This window comes from Pyrgilauda ruficollis, unplaced genomic scaffold (assembly GCF_017590135.1).
Source record: "Pyrgilauda ruficollis isolate IOZ18807 unplaced genomic scaffold, ASM1759013v1 scaffold212, whole genome shotgun sequence".
NCBI classification, from domain to species: domain Eukaryota; kingdom Metazoa; phylum Chordata; class Aves; order Passeriformes; family Passeridae; genus Pyrgilauda; species Pyrgilauda ruficollis.
This window is the reverse complement of record NW_024520540.1, coordinates 79,596-92,192: the sequence shown is the minus strand read 5'-3', so window position 1 is coordinate 92,192 and position 12,597 is coordinate 79,596. Positions and strand designations below refer to the sequence as shown.

The window sequence follows — 12,597 nt, the reverse complement described above, 5'->3', positions numbered from 1 at the left end:
CAGGCTTTCAGTTCTCCAGGGCAAATGCATCAATATTTGACATCTGCAGGCTAATAGTAATGAGCACACTCAGTAGGAACATTGTTGTGTAAGATTTGTCAGAGCACCTCCCATCCAGTACAGCTTCATTCCCTGCCTCTGTGAAAAATTGTTCTCATATTTCCTCTATGAAATCCAAATGTTTTTTAAAAATTTAGGCAAGTCTATAGCAGATGTACAAATTCCATACATTTTCTGACAACACAATTTACAATCCGTGATCACAGTATTCTCTACGTCACAAGAAAAAAAATGTTGAGAAATTAAACTGCAAGAAATAAAGAGTATCTGCAAAACCACAGCCAGTGTTAAATAAGGCATTTGTATGCTTAAAAAGTTAATCTATCATAACAATCCCAGTGAAGCACTATACATGAACTTCCATACTCAGCTGTTGATTTTCCATAAGGAATAGACATAATTGAAATACTCTCCAGTAAATAATTTTCGGAATGCAGGAGAAAATATTTCGAGTTTCTGATGAAAAATATAACTGCATTTAGTAGTGCTTCATATTCAAAAGATTTGTTCTTGGAATGTTTTTAAAAATAATTTTGCTTGTACTACATATTTCAACCAGTCTTAAAAAAATAGCACAGTTGAATAAGAAGTTCATAAGAATTAATATTTCTTATAAGGTGAGCATTACTGGTAAATTTCCCCATGTGTCAGAGTAGAATTATTGGTGGTGATGCCTAAGCCAAAGAAAACCCAATTTGCCTTTCCAATTACGGTTTAAATTTACAACAAAGCCATCATTCAGATAAAAGTGGAACTGATTGATACGATATAGACTGATAATATTTTAGATTATCTTTCACATTATTTAAAAACTTTAGACTTCAAATACTTGGATTTAGGATGAGGTGTTAGGGACAGAATGAGTTGGAGGAGGCTCTGGAATGGTAATTTGGTGATAGAGATCAGTCTCCAATTTCAAACGAAATATAATGAATTTTTGAATGTTACAGTTTTAGTGATAATAATTAATCTAGATCAATATTGATTTCCAGTAAAGTTGAGAGGCCAAATATACCCGGCAATTATCTGTTATATGTTATTTCTCTGACTTTTATCATCTCATTAAAAGTATAAGCTCTTGAATTTTTTATGTATTTTTCATAAATTCAGGTGCTTCCTAGGCAAACCTGTGGCTTGTTCACCCACACCATTTTCTATAAAGAGTATCCTGGAGGTCCAAAGGAATTAGACAAAAGTATTCAAGGAGGAGAGTTGTTCTTCACAGTGGTTCTCAATCCAGTAAGTACAGTGGAATTTTTAAATGTTTTTTAAAAATTAATTGAAGAAAAAGTAACTGAATGTTCCAGAGCTGATCAGCTGGGTCTCCCAAACAGTAATGGTTACTGACAGTGAGTTCTTTTGCTTTTTCAATTATTTAAATTGAGATCTAATATTATATATGTTCTGTTAGTTGTACAAAGCAGTCTGCACCTTTTTCTGACATCTGTTTTGTTAGTAATGCAGCAGTGCCAGCCTCTCTTGTTCTTTACTTATTGCATGAAATAAGACCCCTGAGATTTAACATTTCAAAGAATTCCAATGTGAAGAACTGCTATGAGTATCTCAGGTCAAGTTCGTTTCTCTGCTGTGCCAAAGTCGTGATGCCAAATGTTGGGAGCACTTGTGGAGGTGAGAAGGCTGCAAGAAAGGAATGCTTGGGCTCCAGTCAGTTTGGAGAAATTTCAGTTGCTCTCTCATAGCAGCTTCAAAGAGATACAAGTAAAAGAACCACACAGTTGAAAGAAAAAGATCTGAGTAAATGAACCATATCTGCTTAACCTTTCATTTGTCTTTAATGGAAGATAAACAAGAAGTGAGGCGCTGAAACTACAGAACACTGACAGAAGAGAGCAGTGTAGTACTTCAAAATGGGTGGGATTAGGTCAGCTGCCTCAAAACTGACCTTTTAGACAAGGTTTTCATTTGGGATCCAAATAAAACATATAAATAAAATTCTGCTGTTTTATAGAAATGTAGGCACGGGCAGCACCAAAGGGAACAAAATATATTTCTACTCAAATCTTTTGGAATAACCTAAATATTTTTTGGAATAAGCCTGAATATTTTGTGCCCTTTTTTAATCTTTGCAATGTAATGAAAAAAAAAATTTATGAAAGCTATTTCAGCAATTTATATGCAGGTGTATTTTTCAAGCCCCAGATTCTTTCAGGTTATAGTTCTGGCTCTTTGAGAGCAGTTACTGTATTTTGTTCCCCTTTTTCATGTTCATATAGCAGAATTGGGAAATAATAACTTTACTTCCTCAGCACACGTGTGGTTTCCCTTCTAGAGGGTGGCAGTGGTTGCAGTCTTACCTTTGATGATGTGTATCATTTCAGGCACAGCATAGAATCACTCATAGAATGGCTTAGGGTGGAAGGGACCTTCAAAACCATCTGCTTCCAACCCCAGGTTAATAGAGCTGAGACCTGGAAAATTCAAATTAGAGGAAGGCACAGAACAATATATTCCACATTTAAATACAGCCACAACAACCAAAAACTATTTTACAATGTAGGGAAACATCAGCACTTCATACGAGTGCTTGAGGCATAAGACTTTTAAATAAAAAGAATGAAGAGAATGGAAGGGAAGACAAGCAGTGAAACATCCCTGATTTTTGATATTCATCATGGAGGTTTGATCATGTCTGCCTGACATCCTGGAATGTGAGTGCAGTAATGTCTTTTTACACATTACAATTAGGTCTTTGATTCATGCATTGCTGTCTAGACTGTGTGATCACCTACTTCTGAAAACTATGATATCCCAAATACAATACAGGCTAAAAGAACAGAAGCTAAATGCAGTGTTTTCTAAATATAACTGTAAATTAATATTATGCTGAAATCTGCCCAAGACTCCTTCTAAGGAATGCCTTTGAAAAGACAATGCATCTGGTTTCTAAATATCTGCCTATAAACAGTTTCTGAGGTTCTAAACATTAGCCTGGCACATAGTTAGTTTAAAGACTGAGGTTTTTATATTTGTGGGGTTTAGGTTTTGCATGTATTTATGTCATAGTTTGCAAGTCAAAGTGGGGCAAAAATTTAGGCATTAAAATGAAGACTAAGTAGCTTTAGGAGTCTGTCTAATTATGGAGCAGCATTTTGGATTTCATAAGCTTTCTTGTGTTTTCATTAAAATTGCTGGGATTTCTTTATGTGAAACACACAGCTGTTGAGAAGATGCAAAAATTCCATTATGAGGCATTTTCAAAATGTTATTTTTCACTGATACAAAGCTAAGAACAGAAAACATCACCCATGAATCATTACAATGTCAGCTAAACAATGTTCTCAGCAAGGAGTACATAAATAGTTAGTTTCCAAACCTGGGAAATGTGAGTGTGGATTAAATGTTAATCTTACCAAATTTATTCATTATATTTAATTTGGACGTGAATATAATTTTTGAAGTGTAAGGTACCAGGCTGAAATTTCAGAAACTGAGTACCCTACTCTGAAATAAGTGCCCCTAAGAATGAAGCCCAGAATTTCTCAGTGCTTTGGCTGTGCAGTGGTGTAAGTCTCTGCCTCCTTACGGTGTGCTCCATCAACCACCGTGTGCAGGATAAGCCACAGGAAACCACAGGACCATGTGTGCAGCTGTGAGTTTTTGTCATGAGAACCAGTGGGATGGCCCTGTTCCCAGAGCATTGCACAAGCAGACGTTCTGCAGGTATGGAAGGCCTCAGGAAATCCTGCTCTGCAGATGCTGCTTGTGGAACTGGGAACCAGCAGTTGGCTTGGTGGAGTAGCAAATCTCACGGCTGGCAGGGTGTGTTCTTGTGGTTTGCATTGGTACCCCTGTACTGGTGGCTGGGACTTGAGCCTGACCACTGTTCCTGTAAGCCATCCCAAATTCTGAAGTGCCACCAAGCTGAAAAAGAGCCCAAGCACTAAGAGAACACTGTTACCCACTCTTGAAGTAATATTTTGTGTGTCTATCTCCTGTTCAAGATCTTGCTGGCTGCAGCAGCCCTCGGGCGAGATCGTGCTATATCAGGATCTTGCACAAAATGTTTCACAGGAGAAGAAAAAGCAAGCTTCAGCAGCCTGTGTTATTGGCATACTGGCATTATTTCTCCCACATTATAAGCTGAATAATTGACTTACAGGGAGGTTGAGGGACTTGCACTGATTTAGCCAGGGATTTCTGGGGCAAAGCCACAAGGAAAACATGCCTTGTAGAAATGTGTAGTGATGAGTGTGTTATCCAGTCAGACACGTCTATGGTTTATTGTCTCACATTGTTGCTGGTTTTCATGCCACTGCTCTGTCATTAAAACATGTTAGCAAGTATTTTTCCTGATAAACTAGTTAGAATGTTCAGTGATTTCAGATTCATCTCTCTCTGCAATATGTGGCTAAGTTCTTGGATTAGTAAAACAAATTTCTGCTCAATGTTTCTTAGAATAAAATTGTAACAGATTCCTAAATCTGTCCCTTGTAGGAAGTGAGCCATTAGGTTTTGAGCTATGTGTAATGAAGGGGTCGGTGTAGACACTGCTGTCAACTGTACCATTGCTTCTCAGATCCTTTGAACTGCAGAAGATACAGATCTGGAGCTTTTCTATCCTATGAGATGAATGTTGAAGGGTAACCAACAGTTCATGAAATTTTTCTATACCTTTTCTACCCCTAAGAAGAAGAAAGAGAATGCAGTAATTGCATTAGGTGCACTTACATGCACTTCCTTGCAAAGTACTGTGTGTCTGCAGATGGAAAGAAAAGGGAAAATGCCCTGTGGAGAAGAATTTGGTGAAAGCCTTCAAATGGTTGACAGCCCAACAATGAAACTAATGTGTAGCCAGCTGTGTGCTCTTGACATCATTACAGCAGTGCTGATGAAGAGGAAAGGCTGTTAATGCTTTAGGCACTTCGACTGATCTTAAAATAATGGTAATCTTTATGTGCGTTCAGTTCTAAGTATTATTTTCTTCTAATTTTTACCTCTCCCCAGTTGCAGTGAGTAGAGCTGTTATTAAGCTAATTGACTTGCAGCAAGGGAGAAATTATCTCCTTTAGCACTGAAAATGAGAGGATTTGTATGAGCATCAGCAGAACTTGCTGTATCTTAATGTGACCCTGAACTGGCACTACAGAAGAAAATCCAAATCAAAGACATTCAGACTCAGATCTTCCCTTTCTGTCCATCTTGCTTGGCACAGCCTCATATCTAACTGTACTGAGTGTGAGAAGCAGGAAAGATGGTTCAGTTTGACAGGCTTCCTCCATTTCATAGGTGTCAAAGGCATCAATTTAATTTCTTTAATTTCATCCCTCTCCTCTCATGCCTGTAACTCCAGCAATAGTTGCCATCAGTCGGGGCAGGGGAGAAATCAGTTTAGCCAATCAATTTGGCTGACTGCAGAGCACAAGTATTCTTTGCCTTCCTGTTCTTTAAAATCCACTCATAAAAGCCAGACAGTGTCTGATATTTTGTGGGTGGAATAAGAAAAAAAAAATCCAAATTCCAAGTGAACAGGCAGCGTGGAGAAGCTGTAGAACAGACAGGAATAGCTGTCTCTTTACAGTTGATTCCTTCTAACAGTGGGCAGGAAATGCATTGAAACTGTGGCAATCAGAAATCTTTACTTTTCTGTGATCCTTAAAATTCTTGAATGGAAAGCTTTGTGCCAGTGGTTTAGAGTGAAGCAAGTCTTTTGAACAGTACTACCATTACTGAGTCAGAAGGGAAATGAGCAGCAGCAGAAAATAAGCTTGAGGTTCCTGACTGTCAGATCAACAATTCAGAACTACATCAAATACATGATTTTGTTTGAGCTCATAACTCTTCCCTGGCTCCATCATATTTATGGTGAAGAGACCACTATGTAAATGAAATTCCGCTCGCTGGCAGTCTGTGAGTGGACAGGTCCATGGCAGCTGTGAAAGCAGCAGGACAACCTCAGGGCTAAAAAAGGAAGTTGTAAGCTGGAATCTCTGTGGTGGAATTGAACACAGCTTTTCTGCAAGCATCCAGGTCTGAAAGGACTGTCTTTCAGCTATTAAAAATACTCATTCAATGTAGACCCGGCTCTGTTATTCCATCCCTTTGGCAGTCTGATGGAGCAAAACCTGCTGTTACTGAGTCTCTGAATACCCGAAACAAAACTGTTCGGAATAACTTGGAAACAATAGCAGAACTGCAAACAGTGTGCACAATGCCAAATTAATTTGAATATAGGTGTTCTGAGAGTTAGATGTGCTCTCATGGCCTGTAAACATGTGCTCAGTAGCTAAAATACCAGCAATATTCCGAACTGGTAATGCGTCTGCTGCGAGTGCCTAGCTGAGACCGCAGAATTAATTGTCAATCATAATTTAACTTCAATTTGAAGAGTTGTGCATAACTACATTGAGTTGGGAGGCCTCAATGCTACCTTGTAATGTTGTTGCACAGATGGGAGGGTGACATAGTACCTGTGACTAAAGTACCTTGATGACTGGATTATTAGCAAGAATTTATTCAAGCTGGAATTGCCTGCAACAGATCTATATATGGTAAAAAAATCAAGTGCCCAGTATGTAATAAGTATTCATTACCTGTTTTTTCTTATACCAACTCTGTTAGTTCTAGATTTGAAATGCCAAATAATTAAACTCTTCATCGGTGTCCTGCAAGTCTCAGACTTCACTTCCCTTGCTGCTGCAGTTGATGTCTGAAAAAAGAGCCTTCTCTCTGCTCTGGTGTCTGATCCTGGCAGCTTAAGAGAGACCCCTTGACTCCAGGGGAAGAAGCCAGGAGCCCTAGGAAGGGCTAGTCACTCTTGGGAGTGGTAATATCATTCCTTTGGGAGACAGGCACCTCTGTTGTGTCAGGAAACAGCAGTTGTTACCAGGACTCCAGAAGCTTGGTTTGAGTAGTGTACTTGTATAATTTCAATAGGTGCAGCACCCTAATAATCATGATTTTGTTGTGATCAGTGTTTTCTAAAATACCCAGCCAGTTAACATCCAGCACTAGAAGCTGGGTAAGTTGTTGCATTGTTTCATTCTGTGTAAGTTGTTTGTCAAACATCTCTCTGCTCTTGATACATAAATTAGATAATGCTGGTTCATCTTTTCCTGAGACATGATTTAATAGCAGCAGCTTCTTCTCGATCTCAGCTCTGGTTTGTTGACCTAAAAGCTATTGCCTCTAACTGGGAAATGTTGTAGTAAGGAAATACACTGTATAGAATGAGCAGTCAAAAAGATAAAAGCTCTTTATCCTGACTGCTTGCTCTCATTTCCCTACATTTCTGCAGTACCAGTCAGGATCCCAAATAAGATCAGGACTGGGGAAGGAGAGCAAATGTAACTTAGACCCTCTCACTCTGGGGAACAGAGGAAAATCCTGAGGAGAAGCTGGAAGGAGAAGGCAGAGCACAGGAAAGCACCTTTGCAGCTCTGATGTGAAAATGTGTGAGAGCAGCAAAGAAGCTGCTGCCCAGAGGCCAGATTTAGTCCCAAACCTTCATTTTAAAAGCTGTCTGCATTCCATTTCAGTTCCCTTGTGAAGGATATTAAATCCCGTGGAGAGTGTGCATTGAAGTGCAACCAAGATGATGGTTTGTTTATGAGGAACAGCTAAAAAAGGGTCATCCTTCTGCACTGAAATAAAGAAAATGCTGATGCCTGAAAGAAATTATTTGAGAAGAGTACTGGAAATAATAAAATCAAATCGCTTTTTTTTTCTGGAAGGGAGGTTAAAATGCTTGTTAGAGTAAATATAAATCTATTCACAGCTGCTTCCCTATTGAAGAAAGAATAAAGAAATATATGAAGTTCTATTTGTATTTTACAGCATTTCCCAGAGGTGGAAGATTATTAAACAAATAGTGTTATTTACTAGGTCTAGCCTTGGGATATGGTCACAAAGGATTCCTTTTAGAGCTCCTCAAGGAATCCTAAAAGGATGGTGGTTCCAAGAGAGTAAATCTTTAGAAACATAGCATGCTATTAGTTGCAGAAAAAGAATAATGATTCTTGTTAATTACAACTGGTTTGAAGGACTCAGGACGTGGTATGATAGAGCAAAGTATAGCATCATAAACCCAGTATGGAAGGGAAAAAACAATCATGATGTTTTGTCCTGGTGGGAAATGGCAGGTGGAAGGGGTTTGCTGTGTGTTCCCATCCTTCTGCACAGGGAAGTGGGGAGTGATCCACCATCCCTCTCAGCTGATCTGTGATATTTATGATGCCATCTAGAAGAGTCTTTTTCTACAATGTCAAGTCATGTATTAGGTCATGTATCAGCCTGGCTAAGTATGCATTTCTTCACAAGATTTGGCCATTTAAGTTTTCAACCAGCATTTGATCATCTTTGTGCTGTAAATAATTAACCGTAAAGTATTTGACTTAAAAAATATAACTAAAATGGGAGCTTAGGTCTCTGGTAATTTTTCCCATTCACTGACACAGTTTTATATGCTGGAAATTATTTATGATCATATGTCCAGTCAATTTCTCAGCCTGTACTGACATTCTTGAAATTACAGTGATATTCTCTTCAGGGAAAGAATAATTACATTTTCCCTGAACTAGCAATCTTTTCAACTTCTCTTGCTTTTTCTTTCACAGCAGTGCAGTAGCTGTTGGCAGGTAAGGAGCTGCCAGGAGGTGAATTGACATTAAAATGTCAGAGGTCAGCCCACATGGAGGAAAGAAAGAGGCTGTCAGGAAAGCAGGTTAACCTTTTTTATGGAAACCTGCTGATTGTGACTTTACTGAGAACAACGTAGTCCTGTGGCTGCTCTGTTCCTGCTTTGAGAACTGAAATGAAAAAGGAAACTTGAAAAGGTTACACATCTGGTGCCTAAAGGGAAGGGGTTTTCAATCTCAGTCCTACCCACAAAGAAAGATCATCTCCTAGGGATTTGGCAGAGTGTATCTTCTGATTTTACTGTAAATACCAGCTTTTCATTATTTTCTTTTTCTTTCAGCTGAGGACTGGAATTCCTTTGCCAAAGATTAACTTCAGTTCCTGAACTAATTTCAGCATTATGACCATGATAAGCTTTTCTATTGTTGAAGTGGCTTACTTCAAGTTTTACTTTAAATAGAAATTGCTCATTCATGGCATTAGCAGATTTATTTATAAAAAGAGTCATGTTTCTAATTTTTTAATGGGAATTAGTCTGGAGAATTTATCTTGGGTGAGTTCTACTTTAAAAAGAACTTCAAGAAAGAAATCATCAGTGGAGAGGCGAGGGTTTGCAGATTTCAGTGCAAGAGCAGACTGTTGCATCAGTAAAAAATTTCCTTGGAAAGGGATCCCTGTAGAAAACAGGGGGTTCTGTCTGCAGCCCTTCCTCAGTCCCTGAGAGCCCATCCTTGCAGTCTGTGCATTCCTGCTCTGTTCACCAGCTCGGTTTAGGTGTATCCAAAAATGCCCCTCCTGTGAGAAACCTTCATGGAAGCATTGCTTCCATTGGGAGTGCAGAAGTGCAGTTGGAGCAAGGGCTGGAATGGGCGGGTGTATCTGGGTGTCACCTTCATAGTAAGATACTGGGAGAGTAACATACCAGCAGCCTTAAAACTTTTGGTATTTTTTGTTTGGGAATATTCCATGCTGTTATTTGAAAGTACTCAGGTTTCAGATTTTTTTGGTCTGTTTTGCATATCACAGTAATAGAGCTCATCTCCTTCCCTGGTCTGTGGCTTCTTTACTCTTCCATGAAAACAGAAATTAACATGAAAACAGAATTTAACATTGCATTTGTATTCCTCTTGAAGTAAAGCAGTGGGCACTGTTTTTGCTGTATCCTATGAAGTAAGTGCACATAAAGGTGCTGTCAGTGTTGCCCAGCCCCAGGGTAGCATTGCACATCCTGCAGCTCACAGAGCTCATGGGACCTGTTCCAGCCTTTTCCTCATTGCTTGCATTGAGTTGACTGGAGCAGAAGGATGCAATTCAATGAGGGGCCAGGGTAGTAAGGGATGTGTGAATGTGATCCAAGGCTTGCTGCTCAAAGAGCAAAATGCAAATGACATTTACATCACCTGGGGCTGCACTGCCATCTAGTGATGAAGTACTCGAGGTGTGCTCTTCATTTTGTCTCCCACAGATCAGCATCTTCATGACACACTTGTCTAATTACGGGAACGACCGCCTGGGCTTGTACACCTTTGTGAATCTGGCCAACTTCGTGCACACCTGGACAAACCTGAAACTGCAAACCCTTCCCCCGGTCCAGCTGGCTCACAAGTATTTTGAGCTATTCCCTGAGCAGAAGGACCCTCTCTGGCAGGTGAAGGCTGAGCAAGGGATCAGAGAAAAATTGTCTTGGTGTTTTTTTTGTTTGTTTTTTTTTTTTAATCCATTGTTTCAGTTTCTTATAGAGAAAAGCAGTATATTTTTAAGTTGGTTCCATGAAACAGGCAACTGAAGCTTCAGGATGTGACTGTGGTCCCTGTCACTTGTAAAAGGCCATGAAATTAATATGCATTAGGATGTGTAATTAAAATTATCTTTAATTTGTTTTATTTGTGACACTACTTGCCTTTAAAATTGTGGGGAAAGGCAGGCAAGTGCGTGTTGTGTTATTTCTCTTCTCCTTTTGGAACTAACAGGAGTAAAGCATTTGACAGGCAGATTTACGTGCATCTTCTAGCAGTTAAAGAAATTTTTCTCCAAGTGTGTAAGGAGAAGAGGGCATCCAAAAAGAGAAAAGAGCATTAAGACCATGAATACCCTAATTAGGCAAGTGGAAGTAGATGAGATACATCAGAAGTTATTCACAATAGGCTGGGAGCTGCCCAAAGAAGAAGTTTGGCAAGAAGCTGTAAATACCGGCATCCTGACAGTGATAATATTGCTCCAAATAGCATCTTATTAAGGTGGCTTGGTGGAAATACTCTAAGGAGAAAAGTTTACTAAATCAAACATAAAAAGGTATTTAAGCTTGCTTACTAAAATGTTTTCCAGAGTTGAATATTGAATTGCCAGCTTAAGGTCTGAGATTGCAAATTTGTACTTAAATAATGCATCTTGAAATTCATTCTGGTTTTGAATAAAACATTGAACTAGAGGGGAAAATGTCAAGGATTTTGCATAATACTAGGACAGAATCATTTTAAAAATGGAAATTAGCCTGTAGCCAAATTACTTGAAAAATTATAATTACTTAGAAAAGACATTTTTAAGTTACAGCGACTAAGACATACTGTATGTGGTGTATTTAGTCCATAATTGATGTGATTTTGAATACAGGTATATATTCTTAAACCTCAGAGGGGTATGTGAAGATAATTCTCCTCATATCTCAGTGCAGTATTGCCAAACAACAGTGTCAAAAATGGTTTGTGAGTAGCATTTCCAGAACAAATTAAAACCAATTCATTGTGAAGCAGTAAAGATTAAAGATTAATATTAGGTAATGATTTGAAATGGAAGATCAGAATATGTATTGTGAATAGAAAGCCTTAAATCATAATCAGCTTACTCTTTTAGTTTTAGAATGCAGCATGTATAGTGTGGTAGCTGTTACAGGAATGGGCAAACTATGTATGTGTAGGATATATTTTTTCAACATGCTTCTCCTTAAAAAAAATTCCGACTCTTAAGCGAATCAGGTTCTGACCTGGTGACATTGGAAATACCATTGTGAATCACTGGAATAGTTCTGGAATGCTTTGGTTTTCAGTCTTAAGGCAAAATAATAATTTCTGGTAAGAATATTTATACATGGGCGAAAAATAGGTAATTTATATATGAACCATTTTAAATGTGATTACCAGTGAAATTCTGAATTTTCTTCTCTGTTTTAGAACCCCTGTGATGACAAACGGCACAAAGATATCTGGTCTAAGGAAAAAACCTGTGATCGCTTACCAAAATTCTTGGTTGTAGGACCCCAGAAAACTGGTGAGATTTTCTTTTATTCCAACAAGATAGGCTGTGTGTAAGTTCAAATGAGTAAAACAATTAATCACTGCTGACTCAGGCTGATCATCCAACAGCATTCTTTTATTTTTGGATTCCAAGCAAATATTGCTTAATCGTGTAAGTTACAACAGTACATAGTGAAATGCAGGGTTCAGGTGTGTGTCAGGTTTTTGGGCTTTATGTCAAAATGAGTAAACTTTGATAAAGAGGTGAACAAGACAGACAAGCTCTTGTCAAAGTGGAAGGAAAAGGACAGGACAGAGACATTTTTCAAAAAGGTTGGATTCTGAATCGCAAATTCTTGCATGTGTTTTGTTTATAGAATATTGTTATTTCTTGGCATTTTTTTTCAAGTCAAGAAGTTCCTAATGGGCAGTTTTAATTACAAGATTGCACTAGCTTATAAATTTACTCAATGGTTATTGTTCTTCTCTGTAATCAGAAAATTGCAAAATTCCTTTCATCATCACCAATCCCCAAAAGTTACTGAATGCAACATTTTAAAATCATTTTTGTGACAGTCTTATATACATAAATCATTATTTTTTAAAACACAACTATTTTAAGTTGGAAAAACAGATTTCAACACTGATACTCCAGTTGTCTGTGTTAACAGTTCTTTAAATGTCCTAATTCTAGAAGTTCAGAAAGTGCAGG

At 38.3% G+C, this 12,597-nt stretch overlaps 1 protein-coding gene across 1 annotated transcript in view; it reads left to right on the top strand.

The window, feature by feature from the left end:
• LOC121353942 (bifunctional heparan sulfate N-deacetylase/N-sulfotransferase 3) overlaps positions 1-12,597 on the top strand; it is a 42,386-nt gene that overhangs the window by 22,530 nt on the left and 7,259 nt on the right. The window contains exons 5-7 of the mRNA XM_041468166.1: positions 1,171-1,299; positions 10,121-10,303; positions 11,823-11,919. Of these exons, the coding sequence (XP_041324100.1) occupies positions 1,171-1,299; positions 10,121-10,303; positions 11,823-11,919 (409 nt within the window). The remainder of the gene's footprint in view (positions 1-1,170; positions 1,300-10,120; positions 10,304-11,822; positions 11,920-12,597) is intronic.